General features: G+C 30.3%; 3 protein-coding genes across 10 annotated transcripts; 2 read left to right on the forward strand and 1 right to left on the reverse strand.

Moving 5' to 3' along the window:
• Positions 1-76: 76 nt before the first annotated feature.
• On the reverse strand, positions 77-6,101 carry TMS1 (serine incorporator TMS1). Of its 5 annotated transcripts, none has more exons than XM_011064129.2 (11): positions 5,814-6,101; positions 5,081-5,245; positions 4,694-4,881; positions 4,412-4,621; positions 4,253-4,337; positions 3,968-4,151; positions 3,686-3,886; positions 3,284-3,322; positions 2,236-2,398; positions 1,971-2,153; positions 77-1,080 (listed from the first exon to the last, which is right to left on the reverse strand). In XM_011064129.2, exons 1-10 carry the CDS (start codon positions 5,838-5,840, stop codon positions 2,015-2,017), a joined length of 1,401 nt encoding a protein of 466 aa, XP_011062431.1. In that variant the 5' UTR covers positions 5,841-6,101; the 3' UTR covers positions 77-1,080; positions 1,971-2,014. The 5 variants fall into 5 exon arrangements, with proteins under 5 accessions (XP_011062431.1, XP_011062432.1, XP_087265120.1 ...); XM_011064130.2 differs by having other exon boundaries at positions 77-1,883; XM_087408994.1 differs by having other exon boundaries at positions 77-1,883; positions 2,236-2,383; positions 5,814-6,095.
• Positions 6,102-6,160: 59 nt separating this feature from the next.
• Positions 6,161-17,911, forward strand: Esyt2 (extended synaptotagmin-like protein 2). 4 transcript variants are annotated; one of them, XM_087408983.1, is made up of 18 exons: positions 6,161-6,332; positions 7,955-8,154; positions 9,559-9,970; positions 10,094-10,234; positions 10,347-10,423; positions 10,498-10,564; positions 10,639-10,784; positions 10,900-11,020; positions 11,104-11,274; positions 12,588-12,685; positions 14,084-14,132; positions 14,568-14,657; positions 14,729-14,815; positions 14,892-15,050; positions 15,154-15,306; positions 15,381-15,504; positions 15,839-16,124; positions 16,209-17,911. In XM_087408983.1, the coding sequence occupies exons 3-18, from the start codon at positions 9,629-9,631 to the stop codon at positions 16,534-16,536; spliced, it is 2,439 nt and encodes an 812-aa protein (XP_087265109.1). In that variant the 5' UTR covers positions 6,161-6,332; positions 7,955-8,154; positions 9,559-9,628; the 3' UTR covers positions 16,537-17,911. The 4 variants fall into 4 exon arrangements, with proteins under 4 accessions (XP_087265109.1, XP_087265111.1, XP_011062430.2 ...); XM_087408985.1 differs by lacking the exons at positions 7,955-8,154; positions 12,588-12,685 and adding an exon at positions 11,833-11,918; XM_011064128.2 differs by lacking the exon at positions 7,955-8,154.
• Positions 17,912-18,059: 148 nt separating this feature from the next.
• Positions 18,060-24,817, forward strand: LOC105150803 (EF-hand domain-containing family member C2). Its single transcript, XM_011064134.2, has 14 exons — positions 18,060-18,372; positions 18,560-18,721; positions 18,991-19,141; positions 19,299-19,522; positions 19,641-19,883; positions 20,235-20,461; positions 20,533-20,721; positions 20,802-20,944; positions 21,197-21,393; positions 21,538-21,677; positions 21,749-21,862; positions 22,476-22,655; positions 22,736-22,838; positions 23,319-24,817. The coding sequence occupies exons 1-14, from the start codon at positions 18,319-18,321 to the stop codon at positions 23,466-23,468; spliced, it is 2,277 nt and encodes a 758-aa protein (XP_011062436.1). The 5' UTR covers positions 18,060-18,318; the 3' UTR covers positions 23,469-24,817.
• Positions 24,818-25,914: the final 1,097 nt, after the last annotated feature.

Below are 25,914 nucleotides of genomic sequence, written 5' to 3' on the forward strand. Positions count from 1 at the left end.
TTTGACTAAGAAATAAAAAAATCATTCAGGAAATATTGGATAATAAAATGTGATTATTAATAGTATTAAATACGCATTTTATATAATTTTTTAATTTTTTTTTATCCTTTACTTTTACATATTACATACATCGTTCAAGGAATACAGCTTACATATAATTTTTCTTGAATGTAATTCTCAGTTATATCACGCAGAATATACGATAGGTTTAGATTAATGAATAGGACAAGTTTAGATTAATTTATCACAATAATATACATAAATACACACAGTATAGAAAAAACTTAAAACTTAAATTCTATTATTTTTTCCAAACATTACTGAAAAAAAAGGTTTTAATTTTGCTGGTTATAATCTTATATACATAATGCTTGTAATGTAATCATATACATATAATCGTTATAATATTTTTTCTCATACCAAATACAATTATAAGATTAAAATAAACGATACATAAAGCTGTTTTATAGTATCTCAATAACTATGACAATTTAATTGTATTTGCATAGCTATAGTCATAAAAATAGAGCATATGCTTACATATATATAACAATAAAAAAATCAATAAAATAAATATATGTGTGTGTGTGTGTGTGTGTGTGTGTGTGTGTGTATACACAATATATATTTATTTTATTGATTTAGATAAGAATAAAGAAAAAACTGTGAATATAAATGAGTGAATAAAATAATATTTTGTATTATTTAGTTGTTAATAAAAAAATAATTTTCCAATAGACTTACGTAAACACTTCATAGAAAAATTATTTTGAAGAATAATTTTTTATGTACCATGATGTAGAGTCAATGTAATGCATTAAGCATTCTTTGATCGATCAATTCTTAAAATTCTTTCTTTCAATTGATCAATTAAATGCTTCAAAACATTTGTAGTGAGACTTTGAGACCGCACCCACAAAATTGCAAAAAATTATCACATATGACAATTATCTAATCTTACATCCTTAATAGTATTCATTCGTAAGATCAGATCTCATTAACTTCTTTTATAGTTGTAGCTACGTACGTTTTGCAAAAGACGGATGATATTACAAGAAAGCTCTAAACTGGCTGTTTTAGCTGAAAATAAAAGCATAAAACAATAACTGAAAGAAACAATAATTGAAAGAGAATGAAATAAATACATTAATAAATAAAATACAATTCTTGTAATCATCCCCACTGAATAAAGTAATTTCTAAATACTACAACTTTTAATTAGCAGCACCATCTAATGTATTTAACTACGTTATTTTATATGAATAGAGTCACATGTTTGATAAGAATACGTATATATGCAATTAATATATACTGCAATAACGCATATGTATGCGTTAATTATCAATTATAAACTAGTTATAAATGCATCAGTGGTACAGGAATATTATTTGAGTACATGCAATGTATTGCATAATATAAAAATCGAATAGATGCTGAAATAAATTTTCAAATAATCATAAATTTCATAAATTAGAAACATAAATAAAAATATAATTTTCCTATCATATCTTTATATACCATAATTTTATACATCTAATTATATGTATGGCATTAACAGAACACTGATTCTTATAACATATAAAGCATATGATAACAATACAAATTGTTAGTCTCTCAGAACAAAGCACATCATTAAATTGATAGTTATTGTATATAATCTAAGAATTAGTTAATATTATAGGAGTTTAATAATTAAAATTACATGCAGTTTATTCTGCACATATCTATGTTAAATACATAATTTCTGACAAGGTAAATTTTTATATAGAATCTACTTCTTAGGAATAGATCAATATATTTTAATATGCAATATTTTATATTGCGTTATTTGGCTTAAATATAATCATTAGCATTTCAATGTTAGATCATAAGCAGAGAAATGTCTGTAACATAAGATTTTTTAATTATATTAAAACAGATACTTAGTTATCACTTCTTATAACACTACATTACAATATCGACATAAATACCTGTTGTAAACTCTTGGATTTTGGCTTACAATAAATCCAGAAGTTTAAGAAAAATCTCTATTCGGGAAAATGGCAGGCGCTACCAATGACCATACATAAAGAGCCAAACACATCCATGAAGAAATAATTTTCACCCACATTGAAGCATTGTTTGCATTTAATGTCTCCAGAGTGGAGTTTGGTCTATCAAAGATATCAATATAGTAGCATTGATGGATTAAAACAAATATAGTTCAAATATAGTTATAACATTATAGATACGCACTGATACCAGTTAGTGAGTGTCATCATAACATATAAAGTAGCAAGAGCAAACATAAGATGGAAGAAACTCCAGTTGTATGCCACTTTTTCTTCTTCATTATCCCAAACCTTAGTTACGTTTCCGCCTTCTGCATCGGGATTGCGTCCTTCTACCGTAGTATAATCTGATTACATTTAGGAAAACAAGAAATAACAGAAAAGAAAAAGCTACTAAGTTGCAAATAAAAATACTGAACAAGCACTGGCTTTCATAAATGTTTTTGACAGCATGCTGTAATATGCATGTGTATATATTCCTTCATTATATATGTATTAAAATTAAAGAAAAAATTAGAAATTAACTTGCAGCATCTAATACTTAATTTTAATATTATAAAAATACTGTAATGTTTGTGACGGTAATAAAAAAGAGAATAAAGGTAAACACACACTAACTACTAAGCAAAAAATATATGTCTGTCTAGCTGCCTCCTCCCCACCACTTAACTAAATGTTAATGAATAAATTATATAATAAAATCGAAATTGTTTGGGAATAATAACGCATAAGTCGAAGATATATGTTATAATAATTAGATAGCGTAATTTTGCAATTTTAAACGACTTAGAGATGAATATGACTGTCCAAGAGGGAAATCCCTTAAGAATTTGATTTTTCAAATCGGTTATTATTAACACATGGGGGAGGAGAGAGGATTAACTGAAAGTTTACTCAGCCCCCACAAAAAATTTTTCTTAGCTAAACGAAATAAACGCAAAATTTTTTTTTGCAGATTTTGAAAGCGCATAAATAGCGCATTATCATATAATTTATTCATTAAGATTTGGTTAAGGCAGGGCCAGCTAGGCAGATGTAAAAAATCTAGTTATTTCATACTACATAGTTATAAATATAGAAAATATATTTTCAATTATCTATATATAAATTAGTCAATAACTTCATTTGGGCAAATATTCAAATGTATGAATACATTATTTTAAAGATAGAAATGCAAATAACAAGTTTATAATTAGAAAATAAATTCTACTTGTAAAATAGTGTGTGCCTACCTTCATTGGCGATAAGAGACTGCTCTGCCGCATTCCTAACTATAGAAAGATTGATATTGTTTAATACAAAAAAGTAATAGTAATACTACTGTAGGTGAATTCAAAAAGAATCTTTCATGAACAGTTAAAATTTCTAAAAGGAAGAAAATCAATTATCAGATCAATTAGCAATTAAGATTACAATTGGATTGAAATTTGATAAAAAAAAAAAAGAAAATCAGAAGAAAGAAAACCAATATTTAATAAACTTTGCTTTGATTGTCAAATTTCAATTCATCTCAATCTTAATATCTAATTTGATACAAACAAACGGCAAATTTGAAGCAAAACGGCACGCTTTCACAAATATAAAGTTATTAAAATATATACATACAACAAAAAAAATATCCAACTAATATTTACCAGCTCCGTTATCCTGAACTAATACATTTTCAGACATTGTAATCTTTGATGATTTGGATGCTGTACGTAAGGAACTGTATAAAACGCAGCTAAACCATATTATTAGTCCAATAATGCTTTGTTTATCAAACGTAACACGATTTTGTGTATTGACATCATGACTCGAGATGCCAGGGATAAAACCAGGATTGCACGCTCCATCTGTAAATTCAAATAATAACAAATCAAGAATAAAATATGGATTGCTAAGAGCTTTCATCTCAATACATCATTGACCTCTACCTGGGCTGTTTGATACACCGCTCCATGTTAAGTATACCACATATAATGTTACAATGGAGGACTGAAGCAATCCAGATCGTGGTTGATGTTCTTGCACAGTTGGTAAAATTGATACAATACTGGTAATGACGCACAAAATCAAATTAAATGAAATGAAAAACTTATTTAGGGCACACCCACTTGGCTGTAAATACACAAAACAAGCAAGTAATCCTGTGTCTTGAAAATATTTATCTTAAAAGTTAGCTTTAAAGCTAGATAAAGAAACATAGTTAATAATCTTACATGTGTATAATATACATAAAGTAGCACTATTCCAATAATAGAGAAAGTATAATGGAAGACAGCTGTACCTAATAGTGCAGCGTACCTAAAAAGCATATATTTCATAACAAAAACACCTGCATGATTAAATATTAAAGTGGCCACAAAAATAATCTTTACCATGTTTTTGACTCGGTTTCCTCATAAGTTCCTACCCAAGCATCAGCCCAAGTATGGGCAAAATCAACAATTAGAATTAACTGAATAATTATAAAGAGGAAACCTCCTAACATCCCAAAATACATCCAAGTAGAACCAAATGATCTTTCTGGGATGAAGAAAGCGCCAATGATTCCACCAATTATCAAAAGATACTTGATTGCCCAGAATCTGACAATTTCATATAAACATCACTAGTCAGTTTTAAAACGCCACACTGTAATATGTGTCAATTTAATTTACCCATTTTGTATAGGTGCCCGTGGATCGCGTGAACTTTTTACTCTGATCATTATTACAGACATCAAGAAAAAGTACAAGGAAAGAATGAAGCATATTCTATAGACAGCTAAATAACCGACTGCAGACTCACAGTCGAGAGAGACCTCCGATGGAACATAATTAGAGGAGCTGTTTGCACAGAACGGGACCTGTTTAAAAAATCGTAGTATTAACGCGTTTCTTCTTTATTTTAGATTGATCGCGTTCAGCAGAATATTTATTTTCAAAGTGCTTATTGGAGATTATACTTTTAGATTTAGAGGAACAATTTTATCCCGGTAAAGAAAATTTCTAATAGTTGGAAAATAAACATTCTGCTGAATGTGTAATCATTGTTTCTGACGTTACCTTTTTAAGAGCGTTTTGGAGACCAGGAGCCAGAGTGATACAGGCTGCAATAGCTCCCAGCATCAAGAGCAGCGCATACATGATGCGAGTGCTCGTGCTATTCCTACACGAGGGACATTGAGAGCAGCAAAAGCTGCAAGCTGTGCTTCCGCACAAGCACGCAAGCTATGTAATAAAAGAGAGCAATATAGAGCCCAAATAATTCGTAAATCAATAAAACAAAAATATACAGTAGTAAACATTTCATATATGTATAATTCAGTTTTATATTTTGACAGTGTTAAAATATTTCTATCATAAGGATCTTTAAAAATAGCACTGGCATATTATGTTTTCTTAATTGTATATATCCAAATCAATAATAGATATATATGTATAGTCAAATAACAAATATGATGACCTAATTAGATATATTCAATGACTCACTCAAACTTTTGAAAGATTTTTCATCGAAGAATATTAAATTCAAATTGATTTAATTGCGTGAAAAGAAAGAGTTAAATATAATATGTCTTTATCGGAGGCAATAAAACAAACATGACTGATAACCATCCCAGAAATCAATAATGGAATACAATTGTAATCGCAGCATAATTAAAATAAAACACTGCGAATAATTTCGACAGAAAGTATATTATTAGTTTCGGTGAGCGAAGAGGAAAGCGGAAAGGAGAAAGATCTACGTTACTAAGAAGGATGAGTCCAATATACGATAATTATCTCTGATTCATACCTGAGCCGTCGAACACACGAGACCCATGACGATTTTCTCCGGGCTATCGAGGGAGAACGGGGCAAAATGTCTCGAGAAACGAGAATGGAAGAGACTGCCTCGGAAACTGGAGGCGACTGAAATAGACTAAATAGAATGGGTCGTAGTCGTTCTGAAAAACAAGAAACACCACGGGGAGGCGCAACAACAATAGACGAACTGACACTGCTGCTTGCAGGCAACTTCACACGATCAGCTGACCCTGACGTCAGAACTAGTCAGAACGTCACAACTCGCCGCCTCGCGGCGCACTTCGCGTGGCTCCGACGTCAATTGATTGGTCGAACGCACGACGGCGGCGGCGACTCGTCAGTCAACAGAACAGTACTACAGTGCTGGCAGCTACTGGCAGCACAGTTTGGCGTACGGTCACGGTATCCTGTAATCGTGCGCGTGTTCGCGCGTTGTCATCACCGCTAAAAAAAAAACAAGGAGAGAACACAGAACTGGACGGAATACGTACACGCCGATGCTGCAAGTGTAAGCGACCTATTGTCTAGAATTACTGCAAACGAAGCTGACACTGCACGCTCGTTGTCTAATTGTCGCACAATGCCTAAATGCATTAATCCTAATAGCAATTGAATTTTCCTGAAACGAAGCTTCACAGCATGCAAGATATAGCTATTGACGTGTACTCGATACCGGGGTGTCGGCCACTCCGAGAGTCGAAGGGCTAGCAATGTATAAGCTTGACCTGAGAGTGAGAATCTCTGTTATGATAATATTAATAAAATATATACAGACGTAGGTTTAATTCTTTTTCATATACTCAGTCGATTTAATGAGGAGATATATATTCGCATTTATTTGCATTGATTTGTGTTTTTAATATGATACACAACGTTACGTATTATGTTTCTAATTTTAGTCATGAATGCGGATAAATGCGGATAAATGCGGATGTAAGTCCTATATTGCATGTACCGATATTATATCAATTATTTTAGAAATTTAATGACCTCATACAGCCTTTCCTTATGAGATCATTTTTCTCTGACGAAACATATTTTCTAAACATATTTTTTGTCTGACAATTTTTTCTACATAGAAAAAAAGATGTATTAGTAGCTCAATAACAGTATAATTGAAAACAATGTTTATTCAATAACAGAATTAATAAAACAAAAACATTTTATTAAAACAAGAGTATAGCATATTTGTTTTATTAATACTGTCATTGAATTAATAAGATTATTTTCAATTAAATTGTTATCTATGTATAACAGCTACTACTATTAATACAACTTTTTTTTTCATAAAAACTTTTTCTATAATTCGGTCACTCAAACTACACTGGATTAATTCACATTAAAGGCTGCTTGATATAAAATATCTAAATGCAGTGGCATAGTATAATATTTTGACAATGAAATAATACATGTATATTCTGTTAAACATAACATTATTAGGTATCTGTTTAAAATATTTATATGGTTTTAACACTTTGCTATTCATGTATAGTAGCTTTGAGTATGCACTAATAAAAAGCTTATTCTTTATTGAACAACTATTTAAATTGGTGCATAAATAAGTTGAAGTGTGAAACAAATTTAGCTTTAATTTATTCTACACCAATGTGCACCAGTTTGTCGATAAAGAATAGACCATAATTTAACACACGTGATTGAATTCGCTATAAAAAAAATTTTGTAATTTTTAGCACTTTATATTTTTTTTATAAATGATGTTTAATGATTGCGGAAATATATGTCATTTATATTTGATATCTTATTGTAAGAATACTTTATATTACAATTTAATATAATTCTTACATTTTTATGTCTGATTTCAATTTCTTTTATTAGTATATGAAAATGTTATACACAGAATTAATTGACAGAAAATAACTTTTTTTGAAGTATTGCGAAATTTTTCTGTTACAAAAATTTTTGCAAAAAAAGTCTATCACATCCGTAACAATTTATTATGTTAAATATCTCCGCTTTAGCACCTTTTCCGATCTTAAAATTATATTTCTTTTAAAATGTGTTCTGAAAACAAAAGTAAATTTTTTTCTCATTCCTTCTGGAATTCAATTTATCATATTGGATGTCACGGATATGTTTTAATTTCTGTCACTTTTTAATTCTTGATTACAGACTTCTATGAATATTTTTAAATACTAAAATGAACTATATAATATGAACTATAATGAACTGTAATCTGCATATTTCGCCGCACAAGATTGAGCTATGTTTAGATTTTGAATAAACGAGGCTGTTTCACGAGAAACGAGAGCAGAATGCGGCCAGTTCTACTCCTTCGTATATGGATGATTGATTTTCATAACGGTCACAAAGTGCGTGGGTTATACTTTTGTCAACAATTATAAAAGCTCATAAATGTTATCTTATCGTTATGAATCATTCTTCCCATGACATTTCGCTATGGAAAACACGAGATATGACTTGCTCATTGTGGATCATTAAAATGCAACTAAAATAGAATCCATTTCTCACGTTTACCGGCTTTAATAACTTTTATGCACGCGTGCCGCAGTACGGTTATTTATGCTTGTCGTATTGTTTTGAAGATGAGAGTCGGATTAATCATTTTATGCAACGTCGTACACGACGTATATCTACAAAGCTTTCGGAATTCTTTCACCGTCAGGATTTACTTATCAATTTTTTCCCACACGCGATAAAGAAACAATAAAAAATTCATGAAGGAGTTAATAGATATTAATAATCTCGACAAGACACAACAAATAATATTTTTTACAAATATAAATACAATTAAGTGCGATAAGACAAATTTCGCAACCACTTAACACTTTACAATATTTTTCTGCAAATATATTTACTAATTGATTGACTTATAACAGCAATATTTTACATAACAGCTTATTATGTTCTTATTATATTATAGCCGTATTTTTAGTCTTTTTGTTTACAGATTTGTAAAAAATATTATACATAGAATTAATTGTCAGAAAATAATAATTTTTCTAAAAACTTGCACAAAAAGTCTATCATCCACAGCAACTTTATAATTTATTAAAGAATTTATTAAATATTTCCATTTTTTAGATTATATTTCGTATGTAAAAAGTAATATACATCATATATATGTGTGTATAAAATGCAATAGATTTCAAAAAGTTTGATTTTAAAATATAAATCGTGTTTTCAATTATCGCTAAAAATACATGTAAATGAAAGCAGAAAAGTTTTACTGTGCCTCGTTTATTTATTTTAGTATTCTTAGTTTCATATTGCAGCAGAAGTTATTGACGTGTTTCTTATTTTGGTTGCGGGATACATAAATTTATCGTGCTTGATGTATCGCGTATCAAGGTTGCGTTGATCCAACCAACAAAATTTTATGTCCTCTCTTGATCTTAAAGGTCATCGCGAATTACGTTGATATGATCTAATGCGCGCATAGATATTCTAGCGACTACGCAGTCGAGCAATTTCAAAGTAAAATCCATTTGAGCTTAACACCGATGAGATCTTGACTTGATTATTTTAATTATGCTAATGGATATTGATGAGAACAGACAAATGCACATAGTTGATTATCTCATGCTATTAGTTCTATTAATAAGCAACTAAATGTGGTTTAATTATAATTTAATATATTGTTATCTATATATGTTGCATGAATAGTTTTTCAAAAATTGCTTATTCATAAAATTTTATATACAAAAACTTAAATTACTTCATAATAAAAATATTTGCGCATTTATCATTTGCAGAAAACCAAGATCTGATTAATAATATCAAATAAGATTTGAAAATAGAAACTAAAGGAAAGAGAATAAAACAATGGAAGGAGAATCGGAAAACAATTCTTTTAATAAAAATTCCAAACCAATTACTTGGCCGTACATGAACGTCAGCTCGCTAACTATATCGTTTTTGACTAAACTGGCGGCGGCTGGTATCATCTGGGGATGGGGATACTTCAACTATAGCATAGCCTGGTTAATCGCGCCAATCGCGTTTTCCGTATGGAAAGCAGAACGGAAAAGAGACAACGAATTAAGAACAATTACAGCACAAGCCAGTGTGCTGGCTAAAGAAAAGGAATTGATCGTCAGTCGAATGAATGAATTACCCTCATGGGTATATTTTCCGGACTTTGATAGAGCCGAATGGCTAAATAGAGTATGAGTCTTTTTCATGTTATATTCTAGAAATCATCTTCAAATAAAATATAGATATTAAATTGCTTAACGGTTTCAGAGAACAGAATCTTAATTGTCATAATTTTATATCTCACACTTTCAGATCTTATATAAGGTATGGCCAAGTATGAATCAGTTTGTCCGTCAGCTATGTAAGCAAAGTATAGAACCGTCGATTGTTGAAAAACTGACTGAATATAAAATCAAAGGCTTTCAATTTGACCGTCTAGTCCTGGGTCGCATTGTGAGTTTATTTCAATTCTTTTTAAAGTCATGCAGCATTTCTCTTTTTTATATTTTTATAATTTTTATAATTTTTATACTTTTTCTAAAATCTATAAAATAATCTTTTACAGCCACCAAAAATTTATGGGATCAAAGTATATGATAAAAATACCTCAAGAAATGAGATCATCTTAGATGCAGATATTATGTGTGTACTCTAACCTTTTACAAAATATATTAATATCTTTGAAAATCATCTATTCCAATCATTATTTTTTATAGGTATGCTGGTGACTGTGATATTACCTTTTTCGTTGGAAACATCAAAGGTGGTATTAAAGATTTTCAAGTAAGTATATTAAAAATCAATATACAATTATGGAAATTTTCTGCAATTTTTAATAAAAATATAAAAAATTTCAGATACATGGTTTAGTGCGCGTTGTTATGAAACCTATGCTGCCCATGATGCCGTTAATCGGAGGTGTACAGATATTTTACTTGAATGTTCCTACCATTAACTTCAATTTAGTAGGAGTGGCTGATGTATTAGATCTACCTGGATTCAAGTATGCGTTTTTTTGTTTTATATAAAATATCTCACTCTAAAACTGATATAACAAGCAATTAATATTATTAATTGAACACAAAAATACTAAACAAAAGCATGATGCTTTTTTTTAGTGAAATTTTAAGAAAGACAATCGTTGAACAGATATCAGCCATAGTTGTATTGCCAAACAAAATAATTATACCCTTAAGCGAAGAAATACCTATGGAGTCTCTAAAAATACCTGAACCCGAAGTAAGTTTTGCAGAAATATTTCATATATTGTATTCTTACTTTCTTTTGTAATTAACATTTTAATTTTTTTTATTTTATTTTAGGGTGTTCTAAGAATTCATGTTGTAGAAGCAAAGCATCTGATGAAAAAAGATATTGGAATGCTAGGTAAGGGCAAGTCTGATCCGTATGCTGTCATAAATGTTGGTGCCCAGGAATTCAGAACAAAAATAATTGACAATACTGTTAATCCAAAATGGGACTACTGGTGTGAGGTATGTGCGATATTTCATAAATGCAAAAATTCTTATCAATGCATGTGTTTTATTGTAATCTATCGATATATATTCTTTAAAAAATAATACAACACAAGGTCTTCTATATATGTGGTAAGAAAAATATTTTAGCAATTTACAAAATAAATTTTTTTAAGAACTAGAACTTTTCTACAGTCTATAGTTCATCATGTTACTTCATTTAATTAATGCTATAAATGAGATATACCACTCTCTTGCATTTAACTTTCTTATAAAAATATGGATAAGTATATTTTATATAATATTTATAAATATTTAATACATTGCTGATCTAGCGTTCTCTAAATAATCAACTCCCTGCTTTCTCACATATAATTTACATATACATATCAATTCTAATCAACCGCAAACACTTTTCTTCCGCGATTACATTTCCCATTTCCTATCACTCATAGTGGTTAATGTTGCCTTTTTCAGACTGCAATTAGAATACATTTTAATCTTTCTATGTTAATTTAATTTCATAAGTTGGTATGTATGTGTGTATGTGATGTGCAATATATTATATGGGATTAGTGTGCCGTGACTTCAGCCATCGCGCAACAACTGACTGTACTGCTGTGGGACTATGATGACACAAAGGGCGACGAAAGTCTTGGAAGGTATAGTTATATATAACATTATATGGATTTTTTCTTATTTCATTATTCATTTCAGATTTCATATCATTATACAAGGACGAATATTCGAAATTAAATTTTATTTTATATATATATATATATATATATATATATATATCACAAAATTATTTCTCTGGTTGATCAATGTTTGTCATACAATTTTTATTATAATTTATATATAATTTATACGAAATTATTTATTAAATTCATTCGATTTATCTTATTGATCTATGGGAAAAGCTTCTATGGAAAAGCTTTTGTCGCATGATGTCATAATGCTGATGTGTGATAATGTTTATGTTGTCAGTCTGAATATTGTTGAATGATGTATGGGTGCATGTAAGGGGTTTTTTCACTTTATATTATTAATTTTCTTTACTAACACTCTCTATTGGACACATGAAAAATAAAACTGTCATGTTGTGAAATAAATATTGCAATCATTGTTCAGATTAAATTTTGTACATATCATGTTTATGAGATTCATAATACATATACTTACATATTTAGTATTTACATAGCACAGCAATGTAAAGCACGCAAAAAACAAAGAGAAAGCAAAAAGAAAAATAATAAACAATACAATAAATAATATACATTTGAAAACCTGTCACTTTTATGTTTGTTATACAATATAATATTGACACACAGGCTGTGATCAGTTCATGCAATATGCAAGAAGCTGTGGTATCTCTTTGGGATTGGGATCCTAATGTCCCAGGGGTACAATATGATGATTTCCTTGGCAGGTAGTAATATTATGACTTGAATGAGGCAATGTTTGCGTATGCATCATTAACAAAAATATACAGATTTGGATGTTATATTTTAAGCATGTGTTGTTTAGCCACGATATTTGTCTTTATGGTATTACATGTATATGTTTGTCTATGTAAAAAGTATAATGTAAAATAATCTTTTTTATTTCTATCACGATTTAAAAAAATTTATTTCACTAATGCTGCAGATATTATAGCTTGTTAAACGCGCGTTGCACGAAAATTTTCTATTTTATATACTTAATATTTTGAAATTTTCTTCTTTTAAAATAAAATACATGTTTTTTTACAACTTCTCAGAGCTGTATTACTTTTTAATTTTCTTTACAATTTTTTGTACAATATATTCCTAAATTTTTAGTGTATCTATTAATAGTCTGTAGTGTAAATTTCATTTGTTGTTAAATAATCATAATTAAATGAAACAATTTGCTGTTGTTTGAGATTTTTTTATAACAAAAAAATATCGTTAATGATTAACTATTTGATCTTTTTTGTTAGTTAATTAATCAGAGTGATTAGGTGACTTTGTTTAACAAGAAAGGCAACTAAAATAGACTATGTGGTGACAGTTTATAGTGGAAGAGGGCTTGGGAGCTTACAACACGGTGGTTGCCCAGCTTTTTGACAAAGACAACGCTGGTCAAGATGATCCACTTGGCAGGTATTCCTGAATGTAGCAAATACATCAATCTCAAATCAGATTAATAATGCATTTTAAGAAACTTGAATGTAAATTATGCGAATACTCTGCCATTGACTATTAGATTATGCTTGAAAGACTGCATTTTTTTATTATATAAGTTACCTCTGAAACACTGCAGTGCATTTAAAAGTATTTCAAACGTAAGCATTAATCACATATCTGTGATATGCATGTTGTTTACTCAGAGCATACAAAAATATGATATATGAAAAATATTATAGAATAGTCATGCCAATTGCAATTCGGAATTAAAAATAATTCTGAATTCATGTCACCACATTACTCTCGTTACATATTAAGCAAACATTGAGAAGTCTATTTTATTTATGCAAAGAAATAATGTTATGAAATGTTGCATGCAGTTTTATAAACGTATATAACATACAATAATATTTTTGTATCATTATTCGATAAAATCAGAAGTACAGTAGAAATAATATGCTGCATGAGCTTCCTAAATGCAAATTGTATCATAGATTTTGCATTCAAATCACGGAGATGTTTCTTTTATAAATTTAATAGTCATGCTGTTATCATCATATCATTGCAAAAAGCACACATCTAAACTTCACCAAAATAATTATTTATTCTTGAAAATTTAATGAATAATTTTTATATTTAAGAGTTTTGAAAGCATCCATTTCTATTTTGTATTGCGACAGGGCCACTATCGAAGTTAATCGAGTGAAAAAAAAGGGCACGATCGATACGGTAAGTATGAAATATATATTATATAGAATCGGGACAGACCTGTAGTACAATTGGACGGGAAAGTAATTTTTTATACAAAAATTAGTCGGAAGCGCAAAAAAAATTTTTTTTATTTGAGGCTTTATTGTTGAACGATTTCTGTTTTAATCAAATACATAAAATTTAATTATTTTATTTGTCTCATTTTCTTTACTGTTAATTCTGAAGTTGTGTGAATGTTATGTAAGTATGATAACGTTTACAGTGCCTTTCCATAAACCATATTTTCATTCAGTGCCCACATATTTTCCTGATTTCAAGCAAAAAAATTTATTCTGCATTTTTGGTCTATGTTTTTGTACATGGAATCATTCTCTGTCCAGTTGTACTAAATTTGTCTTTCCATTGTAAAGTCTTTTTTTTTATTACTAATTATTAATTGATCTTATTTTATAGTGGATCTCTTTGGAGCAAGCAAAGCATGGCATGGTTCATTTGCGATTAACGTGGCTACAATTTTCAAAAGAACCTGCCGATTTAAGAGCTGTAAGTATAGCAAAAAATGTTCGTACTTGTACACTTGAATATACAACCTTTAATTGATAACTTTTGAGCAGGCTTTAGTGGAAACTCAGGAACTTAGAGTTACATCAATGAGTACAGCCCTTCTCACACTTTATATTGATTCTGCTAAAAATTTACCGGTACGTACATCGTGATATGTAAAGAAGAAAAGCGAGAATTATCTAATAAAATTTTTTAACATCATTATATTCTTAGTGTATTCGAGGAAATAAACAACCCGACGTTTACTTGGAAGCAAGTGTCGGTGGAAAAACTGAAAGAACAGCCACTGTACAACGTTCTTGCGATCCTGTATGGGAACAAGGATTCACCTTTTTAGTTAGCAATCCTGAAACTGGAGTTTTACATATAAAGGTTTTCTGCAAATTTTTTCGTTCAAATAATATAAGAGATATCAGATTTATCGTCATTTAACAACAAATCGTCATTTAACAAATAATCGCATGTTCCTTCTTAGATTATAGACGAGAAAACTGCCATAACAATTGGGGAGATGAGCTATAATCTTTCCCTACTTTTGGAGAAAAGTAATCTAGAGGTGATGCAACAGCCGTATGATTTGCAAAAGGCCGAAGTGGACAGCAAACTTGTATTATCAATGACATTAAATGTAACAGGAAATTTTACACGCCCATATGTATGTAATGGAAATATGCCAATGGGTAAAACAATCTGATTTTACAGATCTTGAAATATGAGCAGCCTGAACCTACTTCCGAGGAAGACGAAGATGATCATGACATCAATGAATTGAATAGACGAATCGAACGTCAAGAATCCACCACTAGTAATGTACTCTCTTCTAGTGGTAAGTGAAATTGTGTCAAATGTCACGTTTTTCGATCGAGCAAAGTATTTAGAAAATACTTTTCTAAAAATGATTGATAAAATATCATACACAAAAAAAATGATATTGTATTAACTAACAGCAGTTTAATTGAAAATAATTTTGTTAATTTAATAACAGTATTAATGAAATTACGTCATGCTCTTATTTTAATAAAATGATATTTGTTTCATTAATACTGTCATTGAATAAGTAAGCTTATTTTCAATTAAATTACTGTTGGCTAATGATATTAATATATAATTAATATATAATTTTTTTCATGTACAAAAATCGAGATACTACTTTCTTATAGTACCACCGAGCCCTCTTAAAAAAGAGCCTTCTAAAGAATCGGTCAACAGTCAACCTCGTAGCATTGGATCCGCCGCGGCACTTTTACTTGAGGAACCAATAGCGGTGGAAGAAGAATTAATACTCAGCACCAGCGCTCCGTCCTCTTTTACCGGAAGCCCTCAGCTTATCCATAGAAATCCGAGTATTACGTCTTCTTCGGGCGAATCGAAATTAGGAAGAATACAATTGACTATACGATACAGCACGCAGAGACAGAAACTCAGTATTTTCGTACACAAAGTTGCGTAAGTTAATCTCAATTAATCAAATACATCTCGTATTCATTACAATTGATGTTGATGTTATCTACTATATATATTATATTGCAGTAATCTGCCACTTCCCCAAAATGATCCGCACAATATACCGGATCCGTATGTAAAACTATATATTTTGCCGGACAAACATAAGGAAACGAAGCGCAAAACTGCTGTGATCAAGGATAACTGTAATCCTCAATTCGACGAGCAATTCGAATATGTAGTCTCGCAAGGAGACTTAAACACACGCGTATTAGAAGTGTCTGTATGCACACAAAAGGGTTGGCTCTCTACCGGAAGTAACGTGATGGGACAGGTTCACTTGAAATTGAGTGAAATCAACATTTCGAAGACGGTAACCAGCTGGTACGATTTACAACCGGAAATCAAAGACTAGAAAAAAAGGAAAAATAAGTGGGGATTCGAGCGTTTGTGCGTCTGTTTGACGAAACAACCGCTTAAATTCCCACTTAATAATTTTTACAAACGATGAAAGTCTCAAATGTTACAATTACCTCTATATTCCGTTGACCATTATTGTTAAATTGATAATTTATTAAGGTAAGTTAATACGTGGTGCTATGTGAGATGCAAGACGTCTTGCGAAAAACGATAAAAAATATTTAAAGAGATTCGTACTTACGTCTAATGGCATGAAATGAGATCTGATATATAATTTTGCCGCAACTACAAAGCAGGGGCGGATTGGCTTGGCTGATTTAGTAATTTCAAATTTCTGATATACATTCTATTATAACATATTTTAATACGATATACATGCGCGAAAAGATCGGATTTCAACAAAAATTTCATGTGTCGTTATTATCTTGTTTTTCAAAATGTGCCTAAAATAGTTAAACGCTGGCCGTTTAATTGAAGAATCCATTTGCGGTACACAATGCGTATTATATTTGTAAATCTCAATGACGAGATAACTTAGAGAATACAAGCTATTAAATATACGCGCATAAAGGAATTGAAAATTTCTCGTTCCAATGCTGATCCGCACTTGATATATAATATATTTTGTATTTTATGTTTGTATGATGATTAAGTTGCACAAAATGCACAACTATGTGCAGACACTATTACTGAATGATCTGAATAATATAACACATATATATGACACGTGATTAATTTATATGCTTATGAAAATTAGTTACGTAAGTTAATGTTTTTCGATATTGTATTCCATGTTTTTTTCTTTACTATATCCCAATACTGTTGTTTGGTTACTAATAAAGCTGAATGCATTTACCAATTGCATAACTAATTAAATGAATAATTATATTAATATTTCAATAATTCATATTTTATAAGATACACATTGGTATAATTTTAATAAGATATACATCCATATAATTTTAATATAGCATTCTTGAAAATCAAATTGTTATATATGCGCTTTATATTTGTATTGGAAATTTTGCTACATTATACAGTCATGACCATAAATATAAAGCATCCCCACAAATTGATATAAACATTTTATGTATATCTAACAAAAAAATTTTTTTAATAGTTTTATTAAAAAATCAAATTTATTTTTATAAGAATTTTAATATTTTGTTAGTTTTCCTTTAACTTTTATTACTGCCTTTTCTAAGAAATGCAATAAATTGAAGATGCTTTACATTTATATTCAAGGCTGTACATACATATATACATATATATACACATAAATATATCTATGTATCTATATTTTGTGACGGACGACTTCGTCAATAGTGTCACAAATTGTTGAGAACAATAAATATTATGTGCATTGTCAACTTTGTAGCTATATTGAACAATTAAATTCCGATTTATATTATACAGCTAATTTTTAGAATAATGCTTCTACGTATCTGTTACCGTAAATATTTATCGAAAATATTAGTTTAGAATTATATGAATTAATTTGTGAACAACTGAAGTCTCTACATCGGTAATTAGATAAGAAGCCACTATCTCTTCTGTACAAAAAAGTCGTGCATTTTTCTCTGTGTATTACCGTATAGATCCAACGATCACCAAGGAAACTAAATGATATAACGTGAACATGGTATTCGTTCCTTATCAGTAACATTCTCACAGTACGAAGTTTTTTATATCAATCGTGTATTCTCTTTGCGCCATTTGTAACGAATTTATAATTCAAGCAATAATTTAACTGTGAATTGATAGAATTTTTATCAGTATGCAACGGACATCGATGTTACCTTGTCTCCCAGGATTTAGCGTCGACAAAAACGTGAGTAATTTTATATTCATGATATAATTGTGACGGTATCGGTAAAATTCCACGTTATTACGAACACTATTATATACGTTAAAAAGCATGTTATAGAATATAGCTCATGTCAATGTAAAATATAGGCGCAATATGAAATATTAGTGCGCAAAAAGAGAAAGATTTACATCGTAAATATGTCTGGCAGCTTGGTAGAACAAGATTTCACAAAAGCCAACTCTTCAACAAGTTACACGATGGAGTTAATTATTTATCTGAGAAAGCGGATACGAAAGCATACCGTTATTCGTCCATTTATCCCCAAGGGGAGGAACCAGAAATGCCGTCGTGGCTTACATATGATAGCCAAGTATGATTGACAGTAAATGAGCTCATGAAATTTTATATACTTTTTAAGGACTTCCTTCAATATTTTATATAATAATTATAGTAAAACGTTGTACGGATGAATAAAATAAAATTCTATGCAGTACTTTTTAAGAAATTTCTTTAACATAATATTCTAGATAATAATTGTAAAATGTATGAATAAATAAAATTAAGAAAATTTTTTCTCAAACTATAAATTGATTATAATTAATGTTAATTAATGCTAATTATTTTAATCATACTTTTTAGAGACTCATGTTCAAAGCATTTTTCCAAGAGACTGTACAAGAGAAATGGAAAACAGCTTTCCACATTCGCGTGGTGAAAATTAGCTTTTTCCTAGAGGATGGAACAATGAAAATCGTAGAGCCGTCTGTGGACAATAGTGGTCTTGAGCAAGGTTCAACGGTGCATTTCATTTTCGTAATTCATTTAGCGGCACATTTTATTTTTGCATCTTATTATGCTTTTATCTTAGAAAAATCGAAATAGATATTTTTCATTATTATCAATGTAAAGTGATATGTACTGCAATTGTATTAATTTTCGATATGAAGGTGTCTTGGTCAGACGCCAAAGGATACCGATTCCCGATCCAGTGAAGTACAGATATTATGATATACTCGATTTAAATGTCGGCAAGGAACCCGAGATATATGGACGAGTATATAAAATTGTAGATTGTGACAAATTCACGAGGCAATTCCTTAACCGTATGGGAATACCAGTGCCCGATCCAATAGATATACCAAAGGATCCGTATGATAAAATTCGAAAAGCTGTAAGTACAGAATAACGCAAATAAAATTTACGTTAATGAAATCACGCCTAATAACTTATGGCAAACACTTAACATTTGATTATACAAAATTTATATTATGACGCGATTAATATCGCAGGAAGTATTTCCAAAAAAGCCTTATCGTTTAGTGGATACTCTCGGGAATTTTTTAAAGTACGATAAGCAGGTGCTCCGATTTTATGGTTACTGGGACGATACCGAGAGTCTTCACGGTATTATCCATGATCTCGAACTGTATTATTATCTATCTGATAATACAATGGAAATCAAGGAGAATATATCGCCGAACGCCGGTCGAGATTCTGGTTTAATACTTGTTAAAAGAATGAAGATACCAAAGGTATGATATTTATATTAATTTCTACCAATGTATTATAGATTAATTTTAATCTCGATTTAATTTACTCTTTATCTTTTTCTAATTTTTAGAAGTAGAATTTATTACTTACTTTTGATTCTTTTTTCGGTCTAAGAATTAGAAAAAGATAAAGAGAATAAATCAAACTAAGATTAATCTATATTGATAGAAATGAACATTAAATAGAGACGAGATTTCACAGATTTCATCGAAAATCATTAATTTGCTATGTTAAATTTTGCTGTTATGTTAAATAATATATTATCATAAAATTACATCATTGTTCCAATAATTATCTAATTTTTTACATATATTTCAAAATTGTCTTTCCAGTTTTATAGTGGCTTGCAACCAATTGGCGCAGAAAATCATTTCACGGTTCTGAATGTATTAGGCGAGAATATAAGGCACAGTTATTACTTGGTGGATTCTCTAAATACCGGCAAGATCTCCGCCGATTATTACAAAGATAATGAGTTGGGTATCGGTGCAGAGATTAATGTTTTCGGGAGAAGAATTATCATCACAAACATGGATGCTTTTACCAAAGAATATTATCGGTAAAATAACACAGAATTTTTTTATGTTCCTATCAGAGCTTGACTCCACATATTTCTTTAATAATCTTTAGAAAGAAGTATGGCTTGGACGACTTCACTCCTCTGATAAGGCCTCGAAAAGCCGAAATGTACCAGAAGCTCGAGAGGTATATACCACCTTACAATGGTTTCGGATCTTACGAGGATTCTCTCGGAAACTGTTTTGCGATAATACCGAAACGGCCCAAGTCAGACTTCATGAGGTTTCTGTATTGCGACAAGTGAGTCGCGAGCAACATGCTTCAAAACTAGCTTTCTTTCCTGTTTGGTCTAGCTTTTCTATTCTTTGTTATCGTTTCAGGCAGGGCTTTAATAGCCACGTCTTTAGATTCCGAGCGAAAATGATATCAAAAATTCCAGAAAATGAAGAAAGACAATTCATTATAAGAGTATTCCTCATGGACGATACGATATCTATTTTCGAATTGGGAAAAAAAAACTCAGGTATACCCATAAAAAATTTGGAAAAAATTATATTGATAAAAGATTTATTCCAAATATATCTAACATTAAAAAATGTAATTTACTAATTTTTTTATAAGTGACTATGGGCGCTATACTGTTATAATAGTAGTAGTAAAATGTATTACATATATAATGTATTGCATATATTAAATGAATTGAAGTATATAGTGAATAAATTGAAATAGAAACAAAATATTAGAATAACATTAAAATGTAACAAAATTAAATCAGGCTTTCAGAGATCCTTATTCCAAAAACGGATGCCAATAATGTTACCTGATCAAGATATTTTCACGAGCAAGAAACCGGAATACTACAAATCACACGATTTTTATATAGGAGCACGCTTAAACCTGTACGACTTTCTTTTTGAAATTACGTCTGCAGATGTTTATGTCCTCCGTTATATGGAGTTACATTGCGACAAGGTGCGTTTCTATATTTTATCCGTTAAACAAATTATAGCCATTTCATAAAAAAGTTCTGTCCAAATATTGCAATAAAATTACGATCCTCCAAGCTTGACTTGTTTATGTATGCGATACTAAGGAAGGAATAAACTTTCTTCGCAGTTTCCCAAAGCGAACAAGAAATTGATAATGGAGAAACTTCGAGAGAGTTTACAGCCCGTTTACAAAGAGTTTATTCAACTGTACGCTCCGCCTGAAGACACCAAAGACGATACTCGAAGTTTAGAATACGAAAAGCTCAAGTGGGTGTGAAATATTTATCCTTCCTTCCGCATCATCTTCGTGTTTATTATGATTAAAATTATATTTACAGAGAGGCATTGCGCCGCTATATGGGAGACAAGATAACGGAACACGAAATGATCACAATTGCTCGACATTATTCGTCTCAAGAGAAAATAGAACATCGATCGAGAGAATATGTGAGGTATGTGAATCTCTTAATCTGAAACCATGCCTACAATGCTAAAAATCTTTCCGATATTTCAGAGAAAGAATTAATGAATCACATTTGAATGATTCGGTCAATTGATCAATATAATAATCAATTTTTTTCCGTTCGAGATCTTGGAGTAATTTCTAGCATCGTCGACACGAGAAAAGAGATTATTGTTGTTGTGTTGTTGTTGTTGTTGTTGTTCTTGTTATTATTGTGGGACAGTGGAAAAGAAGTAAGGATACCGACAGAAATTAAGGATTTAAAAAAATATTTAAAAACTTTCTATTATATATAATCTTTGGCATTTCGTTACTGTTTACAATTTAGAGAAATAGCAAGTCTTGACTTATATTTCCTATAAAATTTCTTTGATCTAAGATTTTAGAAAATATAAGTCACTTATTATTTCTCTGAATTGTAAACAGTATACATAATAAAACGAAGGGTTTATATAAAGAATTCTTATAATTAAATTTTTAATTCCCATCGATAATCCTTACATATTTTCCATTGTTAGGATATTAACGATTTCTATATTATAAATAGTTAAAATAGTGTAATAGTTAGTGTAATAATTAATCAAATCGATAATTATTTTTAGATGTTTGCTGCACATGGAATTACACCGATTCCTGTGGCACGATCTTGATCGCTTGGAGGAGGATCTACATCATTGGGATGAAAATAGAACTGGATTTCTACCTCGGGAATCTCTGTACACAATTCTGCGCGGTTGCAGGATTCCCGTCGATGTGGAATTGTTGAATTCCATGCTGGATCAGTAAGTTTGGACAAAATTTACTTAATCGATCAAAGGCATTTCACCTGATACCGATTATAACTCATTATGATTCCTGTAAGCTTGCATAAAGCTGAAGATGGTACAATTGATTATAACGACCTGTTGCGGTTCATGAACGTGAAAATCGATCCCCTGCCACCCACTGCACCCGTGAACGTGAAAGTATGTTGACTCATTGTTATATTTCTACTCTCTGGAAAAAGAAACAATGTTGAATTAACAGCATTAGTCTAATTGAGATAATAATATTATTAAATTAATTACATTATTAATATAAAACAAATAATATTTTATTAAAACCAAAACATGTATTCATTTTATTATAGTGGATCAAAAGAATTATTAGATTTATGCTGTTAATTCATCATTTTTTCCATATATTCTTTTATTATATTGTTTACAATATATTATATTTTTATTATATATTTTTATATTGTATAAAATATATAATAATTTATATATTGAAAATAATCTTCTCTGATATTTTATTATATTTTCTATCATTTTTGAAGATTGTATTTGTGCTAATCAAGCTTTATTTTATTTTTTTAATGGAAAAACTTGGGTAAAAAAGAAAAATTTAAATATAAGACAGGAGATAAATCTTCTGAGGCATTATTCTTAACTATTCATTATTTGCAGACGGCACTTTGGTGGGCATCGGAGAGAGAACCGGACTGCGGTGAAGGGATAAATTGGTATGAGTTTATTAAGGATTTAGACATAAAGACGGAAGAGAACATGATAGAGAATAACAGCAATGCGGAAACCAAACTCACATTGACATACTGAGCATTTTTGCAATCAAAATCATCGCGCGAAAATATTTTTCAATCCCGACAACAATAACATACATCAATCTCTTTTATAATGCATATGTATTTCTATATTATTAGTATTTCTATCAGTATTCATAATTCAATTTTGCTATCAATATTAGATATAAAGACAGCAATAAAAATTATTTCTTATTTCGCTCGTAAGTTAGTGGAGTGCCGTAAAATCTCGAAATGACGGCTGTCGCCATTACGTACATTTCTAAAGTTTATATGTATATTCCAATGTTGTGTGTAAAAAACGTACAGCTGCGCACTGCAACTAATAATCAAAATGTGCGTTATATATATATATACCTGGCCATGTTGAACCTCGATGAAGTTTCTCGGCAAGAGAACGATGACGCAGATCAAAGGGGGCTGTACGACGTGCGCGAAATGGTTTTCAGAGCGGGAGATTCGGAACTTTCGGAAAGTTCGGATGAGGCTCAGAGCAATGATGGGTCGTCAACTTCGTCGGCAATTCTGCGTCGCGATGTGTACCTCGCAGAACACTTTTCGACGATCCGTCAAGGTTGAAACCGTCTCTCGATCGCAAAAAACGCGAAGCAACTTGAACCCGTATAATCAACACGACGCGTTCTTAGTAACTGACCGCGATTTCAAAATTTCGAAACGGCGCGATCGTGTTTTGTCCCTTCGAACTGCACTTCGCGCACTCGGCAGTCACGAACGTTTGCACTTTTTCGCGGGAAAAAATTCTAGTGTTCCTAGTAGCAATTTATTTATGATCTGTTCGCGTTACTTTTTGCATTCAGCATATTCGCTCTCTTCAATGCCTAAATATATATCTTTCTTATTTTAAGTTCAAAAATTTTTGGAGATTTCAAGCAACATGAACAGACCTTACGACATCTACGATCGGCATCAAGCTCTCAATGTGCAATATCCAATAGGATTTGTTTTCTGAAAAATCCCCAGAAAATTTTTATTGGACAAATTGATGACATTTTTGATGGGTTTCTGAACACTAATTTCTGAAATCTGTCGCTTTCACCGTCATTCGCCATTTCGAATTTCGATAGATTCGGAATTGTGATCAAATCAATCGTGATTACTTAATTATTTTAATTTACGCGAATCGATTATCCAAGAGATTGGATCAACATGCGCAGTATATATCACAAAGGAAGAAAGAAGTAGCTGGAAACGGGTAATATTTACAGAGATTGTACTTATTGATATCTACATTGAAACATTGTTTTACTTACAATGCAACATTTCCCGTTTAGAAAAATTTAGTACTGTAAGTATATTAATCCTTCGTCGACAACATGGAATTTTAATTTTTTTTGTCAGCAAAAAGTGTTTTGGAAAAACAGCAATTTTTTTATTTCAGATTACACACACCCACACACACACACATATATATATATATATATATATATATATATATATATATGTATGTATGTATGTATATAAGTTATATATATAAATCTAAAAAAAATTTAGTAGAGAGAGAGATTTGTCAAAACTTTAACAACACTCGAATAGTACAATTCATTAATGACGAGATATTATAAATTTTAGCATGGGAATATGTTAAACAATGTTACGCCAATAAATAAATTTTGCTACTAGGGCAAATCGATCTTTACCATCATACAAGTTGAATTGTATTTTACTTTTGACTTTTTACATTTAAATTTATTTGCTAGAATTTACAATCTAAATATATATATATCTATGATAACTTCAAAGATCTTATAGATAATGAAAGATTGAATTATATAGTTAGTGATAATTATTTTGAATATTAAAAGCACTATTCTTAGTAATGCACTTTTAATCGAAATATATAATTTGTTCAAAAATATATAATTAATCACTAATTAATTTAATATTTACAGTATTAATAAATTTCTCTAAAGGTCTGTTGCATTGCAATAATAAATAAAGGATGGTCGCAAACATACATCTCGCTTATTATTTGAGTTTTCATAAATTAACAAATAAATATAGTTTTAATAAACATACGAAATGTCAAATTCGTATAATTAATGTAACACATTTATGTTGTTCTCGTAAAGAATATGCGTTTTAATTGGTAGTATAATTTCATTGTCTCATAAAAAGCGATACTTATCAGTATTACTCATAAAATAGTTCTAGTTATTAAGTGCATCATATTGATTAACTGTAAATTGGCGTAAGCATAAATCTTTCATTTATAGTAGGAAAGAAATTTTTTCTCAAGGCATAAATATTATCTGATCGCCGTTTCCATCGAAACGAATTCGCGACGCTTTGCCTCTCGGCTGCTGAATTATTCATAATCAAACGCAAGTTTTCCAGTTTGGAAATTGAATCTTGTCGTACATACATTCGACACGAACGTATGTCAAATTGTATATACATATATAGATATTGCGAGAATCAGGAAAAAGGATAAATTCGGCTGC

This window comes from Acromyrmex echinatior, chromosome 8, assembly GCF_024713525.1.
Source record: "Acromyrmex echinatior isolate Ae372 chromosome 8, ASM2471352v2, whole genome shotgun sequence".
Classification (NCBI taxonomy): domain Eukaryota; kingdom Metazoa; phylum Arthropoda; class Insecta; order Hymenoptera; family Formicidae; genus Acromyrmex; species Acromyrmex echinatior.

Coding starts and splice junctions, on each gene's coding strand:
- TMS1 (XM_011064129.2), bottom strand. CDS start 5,840: ATGGGTCTCGTGTGTTCGACGGCTCAG. Junction 4,882..5,080: donor TCCAAAACGCTCTTAAAAAG/GTAACGTCAGAA, acceptor TTTTTTAAACAG/GTCCCGTTCTGTGCAAACAG. Junction 3,323..3,685: donor AGTTCAGGATAACGGAGCTG/GTAAATATTAGT, acceptor ATCTTTCTATAG/TTAGGAATGCGGCAGAGCAG.
- Esyt2 (XM_087408983.1), top strand. CDS start 9,629: ATGGAAGGAGAATCGGAAAACAATTCTTTTAATAAAAATTCCAAACCA. Junction 10,785..10,899: donor TTAGATCTACCTGGATTCAA/GTATGCGTTTTT, acceptor GCTTTTTTTTAG/TGAAATTTTAAGAAAGACAA. Junction 14,658..14,728: donor AACCTGCCGATTTAAGAGCT/GTAAGTATAGCA, acceptor ACTTTTGAGCAG/GCTTTAGTGGAAACTCAGGA.
- LOC105150803 (XM_011064134.2), top strand. CDS start 18,319: ATGCAACGGACATCGATGTTACCTTGTCTCCCAGGATTTAGCGTCGAC. Junction 18,373..18,559: donor GATTTAGCGTCGACAAAAAC/GTGAGTAATTTT, acceptor TATGTCTGGCAG/CTTGGTAGAACAAGATTTCA. Junction 21,394..21,537: donor TGGAGTTACATTGCGACAAG/GTGCGTTTCTAT, acceptor CTTTCTTCGCAG/TTTCCCAAAGCGAACAAGAA.